Source organism: Saccostrea echinata, unplaced genomic scaffold, assembly GCF_033153115.1.
Source record: "Saccostrea echinata isolate AGI-Se365-2 ecotype Australia unplaced genomic scaffold, CSIRO_AGI_Sech_v1 ptg000015l, whole genome shotgun sequence".
NCBI lineage: Eukaryota > Metazoa > Mollusca > Bivalvia > Ostreida > Ostreidae > Saccostrea > Saccostrea echinata.
Window position 1 is genome coordinate 16,129,421 of NW_026889764.1, and position 26,018 is coordinate 16,155,438.

Genomic DNA, 26,018 nt, shown 5'->3' on the forward strand with positions numbered 1-26,018 from the left:
TTTTGTTTTATTTACTTACTATATTCTTTATATTCGGAAAAATGCGTTAATGCAAACAGAGTAGGATAAGCCTCGGGGAGGCATACAAAATTAAACCATCTCAGGAAACACACAAGTAAATTGTGTTAATTCCAGTGCAATGAGATGAGCCTCAGGGAGGCATACAAAAATAAAACCATCTCTGGAAACACACAAGTAAATTGTGTTAATTCCAGTGCAATGAGATGCATTATATGAGCCTCAGGGAGGCATACAAAAATAAAACGATCTCAGGAAACACACAAGTAAATTGTGTTAATTCCAGTGCAATGAGATGAGTCTCAGGGAGGCATACATAAATAAAACCATCTCAGGAAACACACAAGTAAATTGTGTTAACTCCGGTGCATGAGATGAGCTTCATGGAGGTATACATAAATAAAACCATCTCAGGAAACACACAAGTAAATTGTGCTAATTCCGGTACATGAAATGAGCCTCATGGAGGTATACATGAATAAAACCATCTCAGGAAACACACAAGTAAATTGTGTTAATTCCGGTGCAATGAGATGAGCCTCAGGGAGGCATACAAAAATAAAACCATCTCAGGAAACACACAAGTAAATTGTGTTAATTCCGGTGCAATGAGATGAGCCTCAGGGAGGCATACATAAATAAAACCATCTCAGGAAACACACAAGTAAATTGTGTTAATTCCGGTGCAATGAGATGAGCCTCAGGGAGGCATACATAAATAAAACCATCTCAGGAAACACACAAGTAAATTGTGTTAAATCCGGTGCAATGAGATAAGCCTCAGGGAGGCATACATGAATAAAACCATCTCAGGAAACACACAAGTAAATTGTGTTAATTCCAGTGCAATCAGATGAGCCTGCAGGAGGCGTGAAAGATAACTAAATAAATAAATAATTAAAATCCTCTCAGGGAAATACAAGTAAATTATTGCGATTCTAGTTAAATAGCATTTGCCTAAATTAGGAAAGAATTAAAAACACACAAATTGTATTAATTCAACTCCGATGATTCAGTGCAAATGACATGAGTGAAAGGGAGGCGGAATAAGTTATTAAATTCTCATGAACCATTTAATAAATTGTATCACTCCCGTCAATTAAGCCCTAAAGCCGAAATAAAAGAAATAGCAGTGTGTTTAGGGACTGTTTTTATTATCATTATTTTTTAAATCCATATCAATCCATATTAATTTATACATTTGTACGTTTTTAGATCTATAATATATATATATATATATATATATATATATATATATATATATATATATATATATATATATATATATATATATATATATATATATATATATATATATATATATATATATATATATATATATATATATACTGTATATATATCTATCTATCTAATCAATTTCTTCTTATTTTCTTTTCCTTATTACACACCGTTTTTTATTTATTTATTTATTTTGGTCAAGAGTTTAACTGTTTGTTAACCGAATGAAATCTCAATCGTCAGCACATTCATCGCATTCTAGATAAAATAAGACCACGCAAACTCCGATAGAGATGGACATTACCCTGTTTATTCTGATGGTCGCCGTCTGGAAGAAATTTATGGCTACACGCCTTGCAAATCGGCGATTGGAAAAGGTCATTATGCTCCCAAAAAGAAGCGAATTTGATGTCTTGAAGAGAAGTCTTAAGCAGAGCATTCACTTCGTCTACAATATCATTGTAATGAAAACTTCGGTAACCGTTGAAACGTGGCAATAGTTTGCACACATGAATTTGGGAAACTCCATATCTACGATGGAGTACCGAGACAATAGATTCTAAGTTCCCAGCCAATTCTTCGGGTGAACTGACGCGTCGAACGTCATTACCTCCAACCATCATGATTATTTTATCGGGTTTAACTCGTTCAATGAAATGGGCATCCTCACGGAGAATGCCAGATACAGTGCGACCTCCAGCACCTCTAAAAATTATTTGATGTGTGGCTTGGAGGCTAAGATCTTCATTATATCTATCATTCGCTTCACTTTGAAGAAATTGATGGAAGCGGCGAACAATAGAATGACCCAATATGAGTACATTGTTTGAATCCATGAATGAATATAAAGACAAAATGATCTTACCGCTTAAAATCGCTTAAAAATTTTCCGTGTATAAAATCGCCGGCGTCCTGTAAGAAAGTGAGAACCCACGCTACATCTAAAAAGACGCACCCACAGTTTTCCCGCGAAACGATTCCATTGGTTCTGCCTTGCGACACTGACTTAACTGACCATATAAAAAGATGCCGGCGTAAACTGCAAGCGCGATAACTCCAGCAAACTGGCAAATGTGACAAAATAAATTATCAATATACATGAAGTATTTTAAGAAACCTTAAAATTCTTATATATGTAGAAAAAGTTCCGAACATTTGTTTCATAAAGATGGTAATGCAATGTGCCAAGCAAATCTATTTATAATAACAATACTTTCCATTTAACTGGTTGTAGGCGATAATACCGGGAAAGGGCACTATACCTCTTTGATTGTTATCAAAATTAGCATATTTCCATTATCATTCTTTATTTTCCAAAATTCTTAATGACAATCATATTATAATATGATGATGTGTTCTTGTGTATTTATTGGTTTTTAAATTAGGGAAAAATCAGTATATTTATTTAATTGGGAAGTTTTTATCTTAGATTTAACTAGGCACTTATCATAAAATTAAACTTAATGATCACTAAATGTTATGCCTCGTCAAACAGTATTAAAGAATTCACAAGTACACCTCTTAAAAATTACTTTTGAGTGAATTTTTCACACGTTAAGTATACAATATTTTCTAAACACTTGACACGAGATATAAATCAGAAAAATATGGGGAAAACAACTTCACAGCCTTAGTTATAGATCATATAAATAGCTTGGTTTGTTTTACTTGCACTCAAAACTGCGTTTTTAGGATCAAAACTCGATCAAATCTATTGAATACCAACTGAATGACGATCAGAATTATAGAAATGTCTAAGTGAGTATGATTTAGTTATCTAGTTCGGTAGGATTAAGTTAAGTCTTCCATAACGGTAAAAGGCATATTGATTTTGGCATTATTGTCTCTTCCGTTTGTCTTTCATGAAATCGAACCTTACGCATACTAGTATATCTCGATTCCCTTGATAGGAATTAATTCATACTTTAGCATATTGTTGTCTAGTGTTGTCAACGAGTACGCGGTTAACAGGGTAACCATCGAACGATGCTAGTACCGATTACTAGAACTGCTACTCGGTTACTCGGATATGTAAAATTTTACATTTTAACATGTTTAAATCAGCAGGAAAAATGTAACTTTGTTTTGAAATTTCCTTATTTTATTTACCGTTATTTAACGATAGACTCTACCTAGTGTTTTACAAATACGATCAATTTGTTTTGATAAGTATTTCACAGTTTATCTTATTGGTGGCTTTCATTGCCTAGGGGTATAAGTTTTGAAGGCTTGTGTTAATTATAATAACTTCAAACAAATCTGCGCTAGGCTCTAATACAAGATGAAAGAGGACGCCGCCATATGCATCAAAATAATTTTAAAATGACTGAATTTAAATCCGTTTGTTTGTTTATTTATTCCTTAAGCAATGTGGCTTATCAGATTACATTCTCATTAGACAATTACAAAATACAAAATGTACATACGTAAAATATTTACATACACTTGTTCTAACATAATATTATTTTTGTGCACAATATTTCCAACTAAATATTACAGAAAAAATCCTTAGTTTACGGACATGCTTTCTGTAGGAATTTCCCTATATTTCTTAATTTACTAAGTAAGGTGTTTTGAAATATTCGAAATGGATTTAACATAAACGAGTGGGACAACAAATATGCTAAACCACCTAAGATTGAAATTTAACACTGAAACAAGCGATATATTAAAAAGGACATCCCGCAAAACAGCAAACTATTACGGGATGTTCGAGAAAAAATATTTAGAAGATAATTAATAATGTGAATTTGTAAATAAGAATAAAGTTCATAAGCAGTGCATTTGTGTTTTATATATTCCGGTATACAAATGATAGATTTATATAGAAATGGCAATGACGTTGCATATTATACAAAATGTATTTCAGATACCATTGAACATATAGTCGCCCGCGTGGCGCAGTGGTTAGAGCGCCTGCTCTAGAGTCGCGAAGTAAGGAGCTGATCCTTACGTCGCGGGTTCGAATCCCACTGTGGGACGTGGAGACCGGTCCTTCGGATGAGACCGTATAAACCGAGGTCCCGTGTCGCAGTAGGTGCTGGCACGAAAAAGATCCTTCACTGCTCAATGGCCGTAAGTGCCGAGTATAGGACAAAATTTGCAGCTCTCCACCGGCAAGGGGTGGCGTCTCCATATGAGTGAAAAATTCTCAAGAGGGACGTTAAACAACAAACAAACAAACAAACAAACAAACATTGAACATATATACCGCGAAAGGATGATTTGAGATCTAAAGAAAAACCACCCGAGTAACCGGTTACTCGATCGGAAAAGTAAGCGAGTAACCGGTTACTAAAAATCGTCCGATTTGACAACACCATTATTGTCCACCACCCGTGTCTTGATTTTCACCTAGTCATATTTCTACTGCAATGGCCATTTGTGTAGTCAGATGCTAAGTGGAGTCCAGTCTAAAACTCAAAAAAAAAAAATGATTGGAATTGCTTTAAGCTTTTAATTGAAAAAAAAAAAAACATTAATAATACTTAGTCTATAATTCGATATACATCGAACTCGATACTTCAAGCAAGGCGTGATCTCTTTTTAACAGTTACCGTTTTACCTTTAGAATACAAAAATATCTTTTAATTTTAGATTTACCACGAAATTAATCGGGGCTTTTTTTACGTGTCTCATAACATCCAGCGGAATGCTATCAAAGGTACAGTATAAAATATATATTAAATGATGTTTTGGACATATGATTGTTCTTCATGAATCAATCACAATTAATAATTAGCCAAATGTTATTAGACATTTGTACATTTCACAGTAATTTTATAGTACGTAAAGTCTAACTGGAAGCGGAAAATAATAATGGCTCAGAAATGCTTAGTAAACATTAGTGGCTAGTATACATCATATTTTAGGATGTTGGGACAGATCAATCAGTCAAAGTTTTGGAAAGCATTTTAACGGGCTCTTCCAAAGCTAGGACTGACTTCATGGAAAAGGTCTTGAATCAACTGTTTGAGGAAACACTACTGAGAGTGGAAATGGAAAAGAAATTAAGTCGTATTGAGAAGACGCTTGCAGAATTCAAGATCAATATGGTAGATTTTAGTTTCACTGTTATGAATCTAACCAGTATGATGGATTCAGCACAGAAAGGTACATCTAATTCTTTTAATAATAATTTGAATGGAAGTTAAACAGAGTGAGCAATCATCCGTTCCGTAAATAAGTTTGAAAGTTGTGTATGGGTAATTCAAAGTGCCGATATACAGCATATTTTTGACATTTAATTCGTACGTATATGCGCATACTATTTAGCATGCGCACTGTTTGTCATAAGACAATATGAAAAAACCAGCATTAAAATCCACTTGACCTTGACTTGACTTACTTTTGCAAAAAATATCTCGGGTAGATTAATTAATCTTAGGACTTTTGAATTTTGAGAGGCAGGGTTTAGATAATTAGCATTTATACATGTTTATGAGCTCATGTTAGTGTACTTTGAAACCGTTTGATATTCAGTTACCACACAAAATTATATTTAAATACTATGAAAATACAGCAGGATACAATGGATCGTGTAGACTGAGAATTGCAGTAAAGGACAAACACCACCAAATCTTTTCCCATGGACTTCCATACAAAGCTGAGCCCCTGTCACAAATTCATATATTCAATTTTGGGCAAATGACTTCCTTGCCATGAAAGTTCGAGACCTTGCAAAACAAAACATGCCAGAAAAAATATACCGTGTCGCTGCACTTTCACTTTCAAATTCCATTTGTTTACAACTAGGTGCGTTCAGCACCAAATGAAAATCTCTAACCAAAGTGCATCCCTCCCTTCAAACTTTTACCTGTAACTCCTATATATCTCAAAGAAGCCTAAGTCTTGATATGAGATTTTTATCACCTTTATTTCACTTGTCAAATACATAACAAATCTTTTCTCTTAATGACCAATCATGTGCCGTGTAGCATTTTCTTCTCCGCACAACTTTAGGTGTCCAAAATGTCTGCGCCCATGTATAAGGTTATGTAGGTGTTTTTCCTAAAGACAGATCTGAAATCTCTTTTGAATGACTATTGGAAACACGTTTAGCTCATGAAAAAATACTTTGAAACTGTGTGATACTCAGTTACCACACAAACTTATATTCAAATACCATGAGTAAAGACAAACTGGAATCTCTTTTGGAGGATTGTTGGAAACATGTATTAATGAAAAGACAAATAGGTATTTCTAATAATTTCAATTTCATTATTTATTTGAGGGTTATGGAACTATATTTTCGCTGGTTGTCAGATTCTATTGCAGTCATACTATCCATGGATGCCATTTTTTCTCTGTAGGCAAATGCATAAACTATAAGTCTATTATGCTTATAGTAAATAAAAAAAAATGACCACTCTTAGATTTATTTACACCTTTAACGAACTTACAAAGCAGGCGGCACCTGCATTCCTTGAAACACTCCAGTTAATGATATCTTATGAATTCTTAATTGAAAATTACAAAGATGAAAGTCTAAAATATATAATACAGATGTATTTACACGTTTTAATTTCGATCCGTGTTTTGATGTCGCAAATTTTCAATTCAGTTTTTCTATTCTAAATTTCAGAGAAAAAATTTCGATGTAAGTGTTCATTGACATTCTACCAATTTTCTGGTCAAGCTTTAAGCATATTACATAACTTTGTATAATCATATGACAATCAAACAGAAAGGTAGCTGTTACATTTTAAAATCCACTGGAGGGCAGATAAAAAACAAGTGTGAAAAATTCAAACATTTTTTTACAGGATTTATGATACAAAATAATGATATAGAAATTTTAAAAAAATATATTGCTTAAACACAAATGTATTTGATACACAAAGTTTTGTAAAAAGGCCATCCATATATTACATTCTCCCCGAAACATAAACAGTCATATTTATATTGAAATTCAATATATATATATATATATATATATATATATATATATATATATATATATATATATATATATATATATATATATATATATATATATATATATATATATATATATAAACGCATCTTATGATATATAGACAGGAATGCAAAACAGACAGATAACATATTATCATTTGTACAAATGCCTTGCGATGAAATACTTGACAAAATCACTTTCCAAATATTTACCATTTTTTCCATTTATGTCATGCATTAAGCGCATAGTTGTACTTATCTAAATTTTTATTGTCCTTGACGAATGTTCAAATAATCATAGTTTTGACTTTAGTAGGCAGCATGATAAAAAAAAATCATTCTAGCGGGAGTTCATACCAATACACAGGTATCACGAAATATATGTAATGTACACTCTCTAGAAAGAGAATTATATAAAATAGTTAGAATATACATAATATTCATACCTTCAGTAGATGTTAACCAAATTAATATGTATTTATACATTTATATTGCTTCAGTTATTCAGCATGCATCTGTTTTTGCCTGAGAAGACTGTTCATTGCTGCCTTGCAGTATACTTAGAGAAAGTGTCTTGTCAACAAAATAATACGCTTAGAATACATGTACAAATTAACCAACATACAAGTAGTACATGTATTTAAACTCAGAGTCTTTAAATTATTACTTTGATTAGTAAATTTTTTTATGATGTAGTATCTAAAAATTAATTTTTTTTAGCATTTGAAGTTTTCATTAAATGATTTTGTTGGAAATAATTTTATTTAATTTTCATTTGTAGTCACTGCTAAGGCTTTTCTTTCTTTTAAAAAAGCTATCCAACTTTGATAAAATATTAAATATTTACAACTCGGTAATCTACAAAATTTTGCAGACATTGAGTGTTTATTGACAATAGAATTACACTTTGTGTTTCATAAACATTTCCCAATTTTGTAACACTATTTTAGGTGAAGCTGGAACTACTGGGCAAATGTATATTAAGCAACAACCACTGTGGCCATACGTCCAAACAGTGACATTCCGTGAACCTTTTGCTAAAGAACCTGAAGTTACCTTCGGTTATGCAACACTTGATTCTGATCGTTTGAAGAATGTGCGAGTAAATACATTCGTTCAAAACATCACTAAGAGTGAATTTACACTCACTATCCACACTTGGGCGGATACCATTTTGTATGGAACAAATGTCAGATGGATGGCTTGTGGAAAATAAAAGAAAAATAGGAAAACTTTGCTACAAATCTGACAAAGTTTGAAAAATGTTTTCATTCGAAACTTAAATAAAATTTAAACCATCTTATAAAATCTTTGTATTAATCAAGAAATGAAATATAAAATCAAATTAATCAAGAAAACAAGAGATCAGTCAAAAAATAAATACATATTAAGTGTCAATTCTTTATGGTTACAAAGTAAAATTGTGAACAAGTTCTTTTGGACATACATTTTTAGTCGATCTCTTGTAAGTTTTATTTTTTTTTTTGTTGTTGTTTAACGTCCCTCTTGAGAATTTTTCACTCATATGGGGACTCCACCACTTGCCGGCGGAGGGCTGCAAATTTTGATCTATGCTCGGCACTCAGGGCCATTGAGCAGTGAGGGATCTTTTTCGTGCCAGCACCTACTGCGACACGGGACCTCAGTTTATACGTCTCATCCGAGGGACCGGACTCCACGTTCCACAGTGGGATTCGAACCATCGACGTAAGGATAAACTCCTTACTCCGAGACTCTAGAGCAGACGCTCTGGCACTGCGCCACGTGGGCACTTGCAAGTTTTATATTTGTTGACAAATGAATTTGAAAAGGATTTGTTTTTAAATTTTCTTTTTTTTGAATTTGTTCATATCATTTATGTAAGAATATATTTGTCAATACAGCTGTGTTCCCAATCCCTTTATCCTAAAGTTATATTTTACCTGTTGAGTAAAACATTTTCTTTAATCTGTGTGATGGTTTTTCACAAGAAGGTTGGGGGAATTTTAAAAAAATATATGTTTCGTACAATTCACTATATTCTGTTTGACAAATGAATTAGTATCTGGTTAAATGTAAATGGGACCGAGTATGAAATTCCAAAAACACAACATATACTATAAGAAAAAAACCTCATAAATAATCAGTTATCAATCAAAAAACATATTAAATAAATTGTAGTTCATGATAAAAGTATTGTTAAAAAAATTTAAGGAGTTTGTACAATTTACGTCGGATGCACTTTTTAACGTAAGTTACTCGTAATATGTATTCATTGTAATTAGCTATAGTTTATACAAAACAACTTTTGCTGTACCTTGTAAGTTTGCAGAAGTTGAAGTACCTATTGCTCATTCAACCTTAACTGTTTCCGATTCCTGCAAATTTCCTATCTGATGCGCTCAGTTCTTTTCTTCATATCACGGTTAGGCATTAAATTCATTTCTACAAACGTAAGCAAAATAAGTAAGGTTGATCACCAGTTCTTATAGCGATTTAATCCCAAACTAAAAGCTAAAACATTCAAGATAATAAGCAGCAAATGGTATAGGACGTCCCCATTTTATCCGCTTACCAGTGACCCGTCACTGATCATGTGTGGGAGGTCTTGTATGAGGAAATCTCTTTAATATATTTAATTTATATTTTCCAACATATGTGACATCCTTAAAGATAACGTTTGTTCATGAAAACGGTTTACATAATGATAAGTTTTCGTAAAATGTCAAGAACTACTTTTCGTTGAATAATTACAAAAACTAAGCAGCAAAGGATAGGATACAATATCCTTTTTGCTACTGTCTTACTTTCTAATTTTGAAGCCTGCAAATAAATTCATTATATGTCTCAATATTCCAAAGTCCAACTGCAGGGGACAGATACATGCGTAGATTTAAAAAAAAAACGCCGTTTAATACAATGGAAATATTTTCAAAGTGATAGATTTTGCTTCCCATATGGATATTTTCCATGTTGTGGTTTTTAATCTATTTTTCACTCCTTTCTGACAAAGCATCGTCCACTATCTTGAAAACTTGTTCATTCTTTGCGTGATCTCTGTCTTTTCTGAGGCTATTCTCGGTTATTTCAAGTTATTTCAAGAACTGCTCTATACTCATTAGAAAGAAGGTGTTTATTAGCCGAGTATTTAAATGATCAGTGGCTATAGTTAGAATGGAATATCCGTTGTTAGTTGTGGCTAAAAGATTCATTTTACGTTCATGGAGCATGTCAATTATTTCCACCTCACTTCCGTCTCCTTTATTCTCGACGCCTAGATAATGCGCAGCGGTCCAGCCATGGTTTGTTGTTTTTAGATCTAACAGTCCCCAGTTGGGATCTTGAGAAAATCTCTTAGCTACAAAGTTGCAGATCTTCACCTGCTTATGGATGCATGCGATGTGGAGTAATGTCTTTCCTTCTTCTGTCAGCGAATCGATTTCAATTCTCTTCGTTTTAGGTAATTCTTTAAGAATTTCTAAATTGCCTCCTTTTGCTGCATAGTGTACAGCATTCCATCCATGATCATCCTTGCTTTTAAGAAGTGACTGAAAGTGGCCAATTAGGTATGTGACAGTACTCCCGCATCCATATTCACACGCAATGTGCAGAGTGGTTTTATTCCAGTGCGTTTTGGCTTTGATTAAATCTTCGTGTTTGTTTTTTTAGAAGTTTTAAAACTTCCACATTATTTGACATAGCAGCATAATGAGAAATATTCCATCCACTTGAGTCAACCTTCTCAAAATTTATCTGTCTTTCATTTTCTATTACGTGTCTACAGAAATCGTTTTCTTTCTTCATGCATGCGATGTCTAAAATGGCTAGACCATTCCTCGTTAACCTCGACAAATCAATGTCAGCCTCCTTTAAAACTTCAAGGATCCGTAAATCTCCATTCCATGCAATCCAGTGAAATCCAGTGAAATGGCTCAAATTCACCTGTGCCATTGCTTGCATTTTTTTTATCTTCCTTTACCTTAGAATGATCGAATTCCACCATACTTTTACTAATAATTTTTTTTCCGTGTTGTGTAATTAGATATTAACTTAACTCTTTTTGTTTATATTTTATAGCAAAATGCAGTGCATTTTAACCTCGATGACTCTCATTTTGGAGTTTTGCGGGTCAGTTGTTAGAATTTTTCAATTATTGTGATTGATCCTCCTTGAGCCGCATAATGCAATAACGTACACCCATGAGCATCATGTTGATGAAATATTCTATTTTTCTTTCTCGATCGGTATAACTTTAGATTCTACGAGATATTTTAAACCGACATTAACACCATTGAGACATTGCCTCTTTAAGAGATCAAATAGCTGTGCATCCTCGACAGTGAAGTCGACAAAAATATATCTGCCTATGTCATCTGTAAAAAATAAAAAAAAGGAAAATGTAGAATAGAAAATGCACTTCAGCTGATTTAAGCGACATTTCTCTTTTGAAATCAATGTAAAATAGTTTGTTGAAGTAAATACATGTAACTATCATAATGATTAATAATTAGCAATAAAATACCAGTAGCAATGACAATTAAGTCAGTGATAGCATGCTAACTTTCGTCAGTTTCGTTTTAAATCTCAAAACAATGTCTCAAAGAGAGGCTATACAGTATTATATATATCTTTGTATTTTGGAACGTGTTGATGACCTCTATCGAATATTTAATATCCCCATTACATTACAGTGTACCAGTCTTGAATGTTTAAAATAGGGTTAAAATAATAAGGGGTCTCTACGAATTTTACAGCGGGGAGTATTTTTATTTTCAATAATAGCTTTCATAGATATTGTACTCCAAATGTGTTCCATATATAGGCTAGTAATCAATCCAATCGTTCTTGGTAAAGAAAAAAAACTAATTTTTTGAAACCTGTTTAATCGGTTTCCACCTTCAACTTTCCTTATTTATGTAGTAAATTTCCACTATCACTTGCATATTGTGTGTTTACGTCTTCCAACGTATTCGATACTCAAGAGCATGATCCGAGTAAGATCATATGCTTTAAACTGAAGCAAGCTTCTGACAAATAAGTTGATATATATATATTATAGCGATTCCAGCAATTTCATTTAAAGTCAGCACTTCGTACATTCTAGTTCGTTATAACAAATTTGGTAGCAAAAACAACCTATCATTGGGTCGTATTTTCACTGACAAATTTCATACCACTAGGTAGGCCTTTGTTTTTATACTAAATTTGATTTCGGACTACTCCGTCTATCTGATCAATAAATATGCTCAAGGTGGGTATGACCAAATGACAGGAAATGCTTACTCCTCCTGAACACGCGATCGCACCTCTGGAATTTCTGGGAGTCTGTGGTTTATGCACTGTGAACAGATTTGTATTGCTTGTAGGTATTATTGAGATCAATCACTGTTCTTAATTTTCACCTATTTTATGAAACAGCTAGCATGTTTCAGCTTTGGCTTATATTGTTGAAGAAAAAGGGAGAAAGACATTTACATGTATCAAATGTAGTTTAGTTTTTTTTATAGGACCATGGCTGGAATGACTCTTTATAAATTAAAGCAAGCGTTAGATATATTTTTGACTTTTTTTGATTGATTGATTGTTGTTTTACGTCCAATTCGAGAATTTTTCACTCATATAGAGAAGTCATCATATACCGGTAAAGGGCTTCAAATTTCAACCTTTACTCGGCACTCAGGGCCATTGAGCAGTGAGGGATCTTTATCGTGCAAACGCCTGCCAAGACACGGGGCCTGGGTTTAAAGGTCTTATTCGAAGGACCCGCAACTTTCACCTTAAAGTGCCGAGCGCTTGGCGAAGGAACAATTGCTACCTATTTTTTTTATCGACTTAGGTCAGTCGTAGCAGAGATTCGAACTAACAACCTTCCAATCACGTTTTAAAACTCCTTATACAGGTATTAAATATTTTATAAAACTTTATGTAAATTCTCTTTGGCAAATTTACTGGGATTTCCGTGATACAAATAAACTTTATGCTATAGAAAATAGAATTAACAAAACGTGCGACTTAGGTCTAAAACGTCAAGATGACGTTATTATTTCAAGAATACGTATTGGCCATTCAAAAATTGCCCATGCATACTTGCTTAACCATGAAATTTAACCATAATGTATATCATGTGACTGTCCGTTAACTGTAAGTCATATTCTCTTAAAGTGTTCCGATTTTTCACCTATTCGAAAAAGACTTTTTAATAAAGTCCATTCGATGCCAGAACTATTTGCAAATATCAATGTTCATACAATCTTTAGTGAGGTTATTTATGAGAGACTGGCTATTATAGTAAAATTTAGATATGTTTAAATCCTGTAAAAAAGATTTTGAACAATGTTTATTTTAATTGTTTACATATTTTTAACTTTTCAGTCCGTCGGATGGGACATTAAATGGTGCCCCTTGTCGAGGATTGCAACCCCTTGGTACGTAAAAGATTGTTTTTCTGGTTTTCGAAAAAGAGCAGGATCACTGGATGCCGCTAGAGAAACTAAAACTTTTCAAAACCGATGAAATAGATTCTCCTGCCGAAATATAGCTGAAATATTGCCGACTCGGCATTAAACAGTAATAAATCAATCAATCAATCATCAGATGCATACAGGGTTTATATCTCTCAGTTGATTCGATACGCAAGAACATGCTCTACGTATGAACAAATTCTTAAACGAAATAAGTTATTAAAAAACAAGTTGATGAAACAAGAATAATACCAGTCTCGTCTAAAGTCGTCATTTCGTAAGTTCTATGATCGATACAATGACCTTATCAGCAAATACAATTTATCCTTAAGTCAAATGCTGACTGACGTTTTTTACTCATTGTTAGGCCATTATTTACACACTGAATTGTCGACGGATTTTTCCGTTATTTCCCGATCATGACAAGGAGCACACGACGGTTGTGACCGGCCGGCAGGCGATGCTCACTCCTCAATGGCACTAGATCCCACCTCTGATGTTTGAGAGGTCCGTGTTTGCTCTCCTCCAGAATTTGTATTATATAATGAACATATTTGAGCTTGAATCTGTTCGTTATCTCCATACATTATATATATATATATATAGAGAGAGAGAGAGAGAGAGAGAGAGGAATTTCAATAAAGAAAGCCTTAAATAGCTTATTCATTGGTTTCATCCTGGTTGTTTACTATATGTCGTTTGCATCAAACATCATTATAAAGATGTAGTAGATATTGATGAAAATAAAATATAACAAATATAAATTTTCAGAGACACTTTTATTCCAGGTAATAAAATGAAATATGAAAAATGGAGTACATAATTTTTAAAATATGTAATAGGTTACAAGTTGTTACATTAGAAATGTGTTTTTTTTTTTTTTTTTTTTTAAATTTTCTGATTCTCTAAAGCCTTTTAAAATAATATCAGTATTAGATTCTTTTCCAAATCAATTCAAATCCGTTGATGTGGTATTCGTTATGTACATGCTACCCATTTTATATTATTAAACAGTAAGTGAACCTGAGAAAAAAATGTCTGTTGAAAAACAACAACAAAAATCTATGAAGAACAGTTTTCTATATCATACATAATAAGCAATAATGATATGCACTATAATTTGATGTTATTCTATCAATCTTATTTTATCAATTTGTTGTCATTTTATTCAAAGTATCGACAAGGATTTTGAGGATGCTTTCATCCTTTGTATTTTTTCTACAGTCAACAAGCGATTCCTTTGAAATGCCCAATCTAGCTCTGTATCCTTTATTAGACAAAAGATGCTTTACGAGGCATACATTTAAATGATCGATTGCAATGTCAAGGACGGACCATCCTTGTTTGGTCTTCGCAGATAGATTTGCTTCATAATCCATCAGAATATCTATTATTTTTTCCTCACTTCCATCACCTTTCTTCTCAACCCCAATATAGTGTGCAGCCATCCAAGACTGATTTGTTGTCTTCTTATCAATTAGGCATCTTTTCTCGAGATCATTATAAAATGTATGGGCTACATGCTTGCAAATCTCCACTTGTTTATGAGTGAATGATATGTGCAGTACTGTTCTCCCTTCTTCTGTCAGAGATGTAATGAGCAAACCTTTTTCGTGCAGTAATTGAAGAATTTGTAAATTCCCACCCTTGCTTGCATAATGAAGTGCATTCCACTTAAGATTATCGGTGCAATGCAGGAGATCTTCAAAATGATTAGTGATAAATTTAACATCAAGATGTCCATATTCACAGGTGATGTGTAGAGTAGTTCTCATTGTTTATGTTTTAGCTGTGATTAGGCTTCCATTTTTGGATTTTAAAAGCTGTAAAACTTTTACATTATTTGCATATGCTGCATAATGAGCAACATTCCATCCACACTCATCAAATTTAACATTTTGTATTATATTTTCATTCTCTATCATGCTTTCACAAAACTCGTATTTGTTTCTCATAACTGCTATATCTTATATATTCAATCCATTCTTTGTTTCTGTTTTTAAATTAACATCAGTCTGTCTTAAGACAGAAAACATACTTAAATCACCGTGCCATGCAACCCAGTGAAATGGTTGAATTCCTTGAGATGTAGAAATGGAATTTTCCAGTAAAAGTTCCTTGTGTTTACTTATCAAGAATTCACTCATGTCTTTCTGTTGGTATTTTATTGAATAGTCAAGAACTGTCTGTCCTTGAAAACATCTAATGTCAATTTGTATATCAGTATTGGTTTGCATTATTTCTTCAAGTATTGCAATACATCCTCCTTGGGCAGCATAATACAATAACGTGCATCCAGTTTCATCTCTTTGACAGAAAATTTTATGTTTTTTCCTTTTTTTTAACTCTTGTGTCATTCAGATAATTAAACCCTTTATATACTCCATTTTTACATTGTCTTTTCAAGAGGATAAATAATTCTGAATCTTCCACTGTGAAATCAACAAATATTCCTTTGTCACGGTCCACTTTAAAACAAAAGATAAAGTAAATATTACTCATTTTAATGACGATGCATCAAGATTTCAATTTCACATGTTAAAAATACTAAGCATGCTAAATACCAAATTCATATTAACTGATGTTAAGAAACTAACATTTAAAAGAAGTACAAAAATTAAAATCAGGAAACATCAAGGAACCAGTAAGCAAATTGAGGTTTTCAGATCAATTGTCTGGTCCATAATTAAACTTAAATTTACGAGGGAAAAACTTATATATTGGGATTAAATAGAAATATCAATGTTTTTATTAAATTGAGTCTCTACATAATTAATGCCACTGTCGAATAAGGCTTCTCTAAAGTAAACTTCTCCCGAAAGGTTCACTATATTGCATGTATTAGTAATTAAATACTTTGAAATCACTTATTTCCATGGGGTTTGATTTTCCCTGTTTTCCTGGTTAAGCATGTCCACCACAAAATGTAAAATTTCATACATTAAACAACTGAAGATTCCTTTATCCACGAAATTAAATTCCCACGATTCAATGTTTTTTCCTCAAATCATGAACATATGTTCTCCATGAAAATAAGGCTTTCCTATATTCAATAGTATTCTCACAGTTGGCGATTCCCTATTTACATGTACATGTAGTTACATGCATCATTCCCCATGCATCGAAAAATCACCCCTAAGGATTTTCTTTTTCTACGAACAAAACGTTCCATTTACCAAGATATTTATGTGCTATTTGGAATTCAGCAAGTTGATTGTTATGATTTTAATTATCATACCTTATGAATTAATTTCTTACAAAAATATTTTTCTATATGCAGTTTTTATTACTTTGCTATAACATCCTAATAATATTTAGTTTTACATTTTTAAAAAGCTAACTTCTTTAAGATATAGATGAGTTATGTTTCATATTATATTTTGTAATCTTATATTTAAAAAAATTGATTAGAGTTTATCAAAAAAAAATATCATTGGGAGCCCAATCAATACAATTTTTTAAAGTTAATCCGTTTATAAAATGCTTTATTTCCTATGTAGCGCGTAACACGACCTTTGATTGGTTACAAAGTCGGGTGTAAATTTCCGTACACCAGACTTGAGCCGGGGGGAAAACGCGACGTCACAATGCATAGTTTCTCTACGATAAAAAGCAAATAAAATGACGTCACGATGCATTGTAGGACATAGTAAATCTTATCGATACTTTGAAACACAGTTGATTGGACTTGTTTACAAAGAATATATTTGGGTACATAGGAAATAAATTCGTTATCCAGGTCAAGTCAAGAGTGTACGGGGATTTACCCCGGGTTTTATTCCATACACCCTTCGGCCTCCGCGTGTATGGAATAATACCCGGGGTAAATCCCCGTACACCCTTGATTGGACCAGAATAACTAATAATGTAGTCCTTCAGGAATATTTTGGTATATAGTAAATCTTGCAGGGTATGGTTTACTGTGAAGAAAACTATTCTATATGATCACGCTGCTAACTGGATATTACCTTGGTATAGATTAAATGATTCAAGAACCAATGGAAAAAAGGAGAGGATATTGAACAGTGATTGATGTGACAATTCCTTTAAACAATACAAATTATGAAAAGTGCAAAAAGAAACGGACCCTTAGAAACCGGTAGAGTTTATTTCGTCGTTGTGATTTTTATATATATATATATATTAGGGATGTCAACGAATATTCGAGTACTCGACTATCGTTCGGTCATACCGACTATCGACTAAAATTTTTTTAGTTGGTTATTCGTTAAAAATGTGTTACCTAATAGTAATTTTAAATTCAAGGTAATAAACTTGGATCCGCCCATTTCATTTATTTACAGATCAATGTTCTCGTAAGTAAAACTCAGGATAAGGTTTTAACTGTTCAAAGGAAATTATGTATATGTCGATTTATGTTCGGCAAACACGCCTCCAAATCTACAGTTTTGGCATACTTTAAAAGATGTCAGGGTGGAAAAACAGTGAAAAGTACGTTATCAAGTTTATATGAAACTGAACTTGTATTCTGCAGTGGAACATCAAATATTACATGTATGTATCTATGTCGAATCCGTCAAACATATAGAGTCTTCAGGTAAAACTTTCCTAGTAAGTTCTCCGCAAAAATGACAAAAAAGCAGAGCCGGAAAGAAAAATGTTGCTAACACAAACATGATTATCAAGGATTGTCTGCAATGTACCTCGTTTTGTTGTAAATGGAGAGGGCGTTCTAGAATTGTTTGGCTTTGATTTAAATTATAGTTTCAACCTGCAATTCCATAAGATTTGACGAAATGCAACTATTCATAAAGAATGATTAAACAGCAGTTACAAAATTGTAAATATATGTAAATTGGGGGATGATATTAATATCATACAGTCATTTTAAGATTGTATTGATTGTTTGTACAAAATCTCATAATTAAAATTTATCGTGAGTTCTCTTTGATTTTATAAGAGGCACGCTTTAATTGTTTACCAGTCATAGGTCTCTGACAAGACGCGTACAAATGACTTCAATTAACGCGTACATGTACCAGACTTATGAAAAGAAAGGACAAATGCCAGTATTTGATATCCTGCATTTAGATAAAATGTGAAGTAAATATTATATTTGAAATCAAATACATTGGATACATGTAGATGTATTTATTGTACAACGTAAATGTTTACGATTCAGAGATTCGTTGTATAATGGTGATAGCGTAGTATAAATATTGTATGAGGGGCATTTCAAAAGTTCTGGCAACTGGTGTGCGGTAAATTAATGAGCGTACAACTAGTCTATAAAAGACAAGTAGTGAAAATGACATTCTAAATTAATTTAAATTTCAACGAATATTCGACTATCGTTCGACTAAAGCCTCCGACTATTCGACTAAGCTGTCCGAATAAAATTGACATCCCTATATATATATATATATATATATATATATATATATATATATATATATATATATATATATATATATATATATATATATATATATATATATATATATATATATATATATATATATATATATATATATATATATATATATATATATATATATATATATATATATATATATATATATATATATATATATATATATATATATATATATATATATATATATATATATATATTTCATTCTTCATAATTTGTTAAATTACTGCCCTTGAAATTCTTTATACATTTGTTAATTTACATTCCCTTAAACTTCTCTTTACATTTCTAATTAATACTAGCCCTTAAATTACCTTGCTATTCACGTGAGCGGTAGAATGACTCTGCACGGTTCGACTATTAATATTACATGACAACATGACAACCCTCAAATTGAACACTCTCCAAGAATAATAATAAATCGATAAATTATTGGTAAGCCATTTACTTCATTCCAAAAGAATAGAATGTCACACATAAATAAGTAAGCCACTGTTTGGGGCTTGTAAACTGTGAAGCAAAAATTGAAACACATCGATATTCTTACTAAATGGATACATATAAAATGTGATCAAACATAAAATAAAGTTTATAACACGAAATAAGGAAGTATAATCTGTGAGCATATACTCCGTCCAAAGACAATGAACAATATGGGTAACTCTGACACACAGGTACGTAAAAATTCCAAACCAAATAAAATGCGCTACATAAGACGTCAATTGATTGTCATTGTGAGCAATAAACAAAAGAAAATTACTACTCATTGGTACATATAACATGTATGAATTCTGTTACAAAAAATAATCGATTTCTGTAACTCCGACTCATAGTACATATACCAATGATGAAAATCATATATGGTACCAATTTTGATGCACCAGATGCGCATTTCGACAAATTATATCTCTGCAGTGATGCTTATGGCGAAACGTTGGAAATTCGAAATATTTAATTTAAAAAAAAATGAAAAGCTGAAATAGCGGGTGCCAAGAAACTCTAACAATTTGTGCAACTCACACTCATTTGAACACATAAAAACTGTACCAAAAAATGGGTAACTCCGACCCAAAGTACCAATAAACTATGTAGCAAAACAATATGACTAAATTATATCAATAGGTACCAATCGACTCTTTACCAAAATAAATATGTGGGTAACTCAGACTCATTGGTACATAGAATCTCTGTATCAAAACAATAAACCACATGGGTAACTCTGTTCCATGGGTACATATTAACTCTACTCCAAAACAATAAACAAGGTGAGTAAATCTGTCTATTAGTACCAATAAACTGTTTGCCAGAAGAAAACTTAAGCTACATAAGACGCCAGTTGATTGTCATTATGAGCAATGAACAATACGGGTAACTCTAACTCATGGGTAAATATAAACTTTGTACCTAATCAATAAACAATTTGGGTATTCCGACCCAATACTTACATCTTTACTGTGTACCAAATAAATAAACTCCGACTCAATAGGTACATGTACCAAATTAATAAACAATATTAGTAACTGCGATCTAATAGGTAAATGTGCCAAATCAATTCAATAAACAGTATTGGTAACTCCAACCCAATAGGTACATGTACATTTGCGTGCCAAATTAAAAGCCACATAATACATGGCTGAAGTGATATGTAGAGCTGAAAAAAATGGCATTGATTTTTTACTTTTGAGTTAGAGAGGTCCAGATTTCTAAAACATTGTCAATTAGGTCCTGTTTAGTTTTTATTTGCAAAATCCGTTTTTGAATTTTTATTTTCACAGTTCTTCAAACATTTTTAATAATGTTATTATCTGGAGATTGTGGGGGTCATTTCATGGTGTTGATGCCATTTTCAGTTTTCCACCTACAAGTTTCTCTAGATATAGGGACGGGTGCATTATCTTCCTGAAAGATATATGGTCTGTCCTGTTCATATTTGGCAATAACTGGCCAAAGATTTGCATCAAAAAATTCAGTGTACTTCCTGGAGTTAATATTCCCCTCTATAGGTGTTAATGTGACAACAGCACCATAGCTGAGGCACCTCCAAAACATAACACTTAGCTGTGGAGTCTGTTGGTCACTGTTAATTCGAAGACAGCACGGTTTCCATTTTTTTTACTAAAACAATTTGTGTTTCATCAGAGAATATAACTTTGGACCAATCACAATTTACAGTCCAGTGTTAATGAGATCTGCAAAAGATTCTACGCAAGATTCTGCGCTTCAGTCTGTTTTGTTTGGAAATGGTGGTTGTCTTCTTCACTACTCTCCTGTGATACCCATTTTCATGCAATTTCCTTTTAACTGTGCGTTTGGATAGCTTCTGTGATGTATTTTCATTATAAACGAAGGCCGTTCAAAAATTACGCGGACTCTGCTATTATTTAATCTTACGGACGTCAAATAGTAATAAAATTTCACAAAAACATTTCTTAAAGATTCCAATAAATTGTTGGTAAAATATTTCGCGATATTATTCGACAATTTTCTCAAAGTTGTCTTTTTATTGTTCTATTATTATGGATGTAGATTATTTCTGACGTAATATTTGAAGTATTATTTATCTTTTAATATAGAGATTTTTTTCCGATATGAATCTTAAAAAAAAAAAAAACTGCAAAAATGACGTCTCGTGAATTGACGGAGCAGCGCACTTTTATCAAATTCTGTGTAATGCTCTAAAAAACGCAAACATAGACCCAAAATATACTTGAAACGTGTAGTAAACCAGGGGTATTTCCGACATCTGTCTACAAATAACAAAAAGGTTTTTTTAGACGGTTAGACCCAAGTAAAAGACAATCCAGGAGGAGATGGGAAGAAGATCATCAACGAAAGCTCTATCTTGACTGTTAATAACATGAATGAGAGAGACCAACGTCACACAATATTTCAGAAATATCGGCATTTTTGGGGGTTTAAAACAAAAACGAATATACTATAATAGTTTTTTTTTTTTTATAGATTTTAAGTTTGACCAGAAATGGTATATAGATGTTAATGCTGAGTGGATAAGGTAACCCAAACTATAGTATCAAACTATGAGGGAAAATGCTGAGAAAATGAAAGCTCACATTTTTTTTTATAATGCCCGTGACGTCGAAGATTTTACTGCACTCTGACTTCATGATATGTCCTGTTAAATCACCCAAAATTGATTTCAATTTACAACATTTTCATATGGAATTTTGATGACCATAGAAGTATAGTTTCTTTTATTTTATGTGTCACATTTTGCCTGATTATGTCGCCAAGTATTTTTTCTGTGCAACAAGTCCGCGTAATTTTTGAACAGCCCTCGTAGATTAGAAAGATTAATTGATTACTTGTTGTTTAACGTCTCATTCGAGAATTTTTCACTCACATAGAGACGCCACCGTACGCCGGTGAAGGGCTTAAAATTTAGATTAGAAATATCTGATAAAGTGCTTCTCCGGTTAACTTTTACGATATTCAAATGCCTTCTGTATGATCTTTCACTACCCTGCCTTTTTCTGCCACATTTGGACTTTCTTGCACTTCCTTTTGGAAAACTGATCTTTTTCTGGCTTTCGTTCCTTTTCAAAAAATGACACACTGTAAATATATTAATTCCTAATATTTCCCCAATTTTCCACCACTGTTACCTTCTTCTATTACTTTTGAGTTTTAGGATCAACATCTTTTGTTCGTCTGTCAAATCCGTTCCCCTGGCACCAATTGCTGTATTCTGAAGGAGACAGGTTTATTTGTTAACAAAAACTTAAGTCCCTTTCATCAGGCAGTAAGTGACAACTGAATTTATGCCTTGGTAGAAAAGTTCTGGGTCAAATAATCTTCTCATTAGTAACATTTGGAAACGAAAATGTACGTCTGTAATACTTGAAAAGTGAGTCAGCCATATTGTGCCTTGATTTGGCACATATCTGTAGCTACTGTGTACCAAATCAAGAATATGGGTAACTCCGACCAAATACGTACATATCTACTGTGTGCCAAATCAATAGGAAATTTCAAGCCACTGGTACATTTAAACTCTGCACCAAAAATAAACCATATGCGCAAACAAAGTCTGTATATTGGCAATAATGCGTAATCCAAACAAAAAACTACGGCGCATGATCATATGTACTATGTACAAACTCAATCCAAATCCACTATGCAATATATTTATATCTGTTACCAACAGGATACTTTAAAATGCCCTGTACTCTAAAAAAAAAACATGAATGGATATCCAACAAAATGGATATATATAAATTGCATTAAATATTTACTTATTCACGACAAACGAGACCAAAATGAGAACATCAATATTCATTTCTTTTAGAAAACTTTAACCCATACAGGTAAGATATTGTTATTCAGGTACGCTATCAGGAAACTACATTTGGCAGCAAAATAAAATGAATCACAACGTACAAATTATTAGCATTCGCATTAAGAATCTCCGTTCATTAAATCTAAAGAAGTGTGCATGCCCATAAATACAACATGAATCAGGTCCAATCATCAAAAAAGTATACATCACATGGGCACTGTAATATATATACAATTGACCCGCGCACTTCTACCACCAACGTAATCAGTCTAGTAAAAATGGAATAAATAAAACCAAAAGATCACAATCTATACTAGACAGTATTTTTTTTTTGGTTTCTTTATTAAACGTCAGCTACTCGACAGAATTAGAAAATAAGCCTAACTAACTTTAACGATCACAAAAAGTTGTAATGTCTTCAAAATAGCGCATAGTTTGCATACAGGTAAAATGACATATGTAGACTGTCTTATCTATCTTTCGTTTAGCAGACCTTAAAACGGAATGCGCCTATGAAGTCAACACGTGTTATATTACATGTACATGGTGTACAGTTTGAAACCCAGAATTTAGGTACAGTCCCTGATACGAACTACTTTCCTTTTTTTCCATTCGCTCACCGTTCGTTCAGCGTGCACTCACTGTGTGCTCATCGTTCACAGTTTTGCATTCAATCGCTTGCGTACACATTCACAAGCTTTAAACGTTCGTTACCCTTTCATTAACTTTGCGTTCAGTGTTCACTCATCGTTCAGTCTTGTTTTTCATTGTCTTTTGGAACTCCGAAGTGAAAGGATTGATCTTTTGAAAAAAAAAGAAAGATCGTGTTGTCAATGGTCTACAGGTTAAGAAATTCATAAATAGACATATCATGTTTTAAAAAATTATTATTTTATCGAAAAACTAACAAAAATATTTGTTACTATTTTTGTGATATGATTCCTGAAAAATAAAATATCCAGGAAATTTCAGTATGTATAAAAGCACAGTATCCAAAATGAATTTGCTGTATTGTGAAATAATGGTAATAAAAAATATTTTGGCATTTGAATAGAAAATGTTTTAAATGTCATATTCATGGTTTTTATCCTTTTGGTTACCAAATATCATTTTAAATAAGAAATCATTATACATGTATAGGTTTTAAATGCAATGTGTATTTTTTTCAAATACTGTATAGCATTTGACGCTCTCTGCCGCATCAATTGTTTATGATTAGCGCATTTAGAGTCAGCTTCTTAAAATAGTTTTAATTAAAGAATCATATACGAGGGGTGATCAAATAGTTCGCGAACTATCTCTAAAGAGAGTTAATCTATATTTTCAAAGCCACGATTTAGATCAGAATGAAAATTGGAACACATAAAGTCAAAAACATGTTTTATTAATAGCAGATGGTAATTTATGTTTTGCAGCATGCTTATGACGTCACAATATAAAAGTGACGTCAATATGTAGATGACTTGTGACATAAAATGGTTGATTCAGTCGTACTCGAGCAAGGAATGGCTGTAAATTTAACGTATTTCCTCTAAATTCCTTTGAAATAGCATATAACAATTTATTCAAGATTAATGAAGACAAGGGACTTGCCAGAAGTTCAATCATTAATTTGATTCATTGTTTTAGTGTAGAAAGGGAGATGGTTAAAAATTATTTTAGTTCTGGTGCCCAGTGAAATTAAGCTGAGAAAGAAATGTGTCCTCTGCTCAGAAATTTGTTATAAAAGATCGGCAAGTTACAGTTAGAAATATGTTTGAATATCTTAAATTAACAATAAAATAATTATTAAATCCTTGAAATATCATTTACTTTAGACTTTAAAAATGTCAGAGATGACAATAAAAAGCACCCATGTTTCATTCACATTCGATAAATGACGCACCAAAGACAGAGAAGTCGGGTTGTAATAATCACCATGATCTCTTTGGGATAGATATCCTTATCCAACCATTTTATTGCCCAGATTTTGCCATTTGTGACAAATAGACTATACTTGGTAAAAAAAAAAAAATCTGCATGGTTAGGAATATAAGACTCGGAAAAATCTTTTAGCTTCTGTGAATTTAGCTTCTGTGAACAGTACGTCACTTGGCCGCCTGAACCACAAGATCCGCGCATGGGCAGAACGGTGGCAGATGTGCATTAAAACTGAAAGGGACTACTTTAAAAATTATAAACACTGAAACCTAATTTTTTACATATATGGAAGTAAATCAATTAGTTCGCGGACTTTTTGATCATCCCTCGTATAAGCGAGTTCTTGAATTGGCGGAAAAGAAGCAGCACAAAAGGCGCTAAAATATGATTTCAGCAGAAATAGATACATAGACAGTGTGAAAAAAGGTAGGAATGTTTTGAATCATTTCTGATTATGTTAGGCCTTGAAATGAAATATATGGAGATAACGAACAGTATTCAAGCTCAAAAGTCCATTAATCAATACAAAATAGGAGCAGAGCAAACACGGACCTCCAAACATCAGAGGTGGGATCAGGTGCCATGGAGGAGTGAGCATCCCCTGCCGACCGGTCACACCCGCCGTGTGCTCCTTGTCATGATCGGGAAATAACGGAAAAATCCGTCAACAATTCAGTGTGTAAATAATGGCCTAACAATTAGTGTGAAAAACGTCAGTCAGCATTTGATTCAATGATAAATTGTATTTGCTGACAAGGTCATTGTATCGACCATAGATCTTACGAAATGATGA

At 32.7% G+C, this 26,018-nt stretch overlaps 1 protein-coding gene across 1 annotated transcript; it reads left to right on the plus strand.

The window, feature by feature from the left end:
• The first annotated feature begins 2,951 nt into the window (after positions 1-2,951).
• LOC133187592 (uncharacterized) lies at positions 2,952-8,481 on the plus strand. Its single transcript, XM_061323015.1, has 5 exons — positions 2,952-3,015; positions 4,855-4,921; positions 5,130-5,370; positions 6,842-6,856; positions 8,124-8,481. The coding sequence occupies exons 1-5, from the start codon at positions 2,987-2,989 to the stop codon at positions 8,387-8,389; spliced, it is 618 nt and encodes a 205-aa protein (XP_061178999.1). The 5' UTR covers positions 2,952-2,986; the 3' UTR covers positions 8,390-8,481.
• Positions 8,482-26,018: the final 17,537 nt, after the last annotated feature.

What these genes read in the sequence shown, in the direction of transcription:
- LOC133187592 (XM_061323015.1), top strand. Translation starts at nt 2,987, where the DNA reads ATGACGATCAGAATTATAGAAATGTCTAA. An exon ending in AGAATTATAGAAATGTCTAA is followed by an intron (nt 3,016 to 4,854) that starts GTGAGTATGATT and finishes TTTTAATTTTAG; the next exon opens with ATTTACCACGAAATTAATCG. An exon ending in CCAGCGGAATGCTATCAAAG is followed by an intron (nt 4,922 to 5,129) that starts GTACAGTATAAA and finishes ATCATATTTTAG; the next exon opens with GATGTTGGGACAGATCAATC.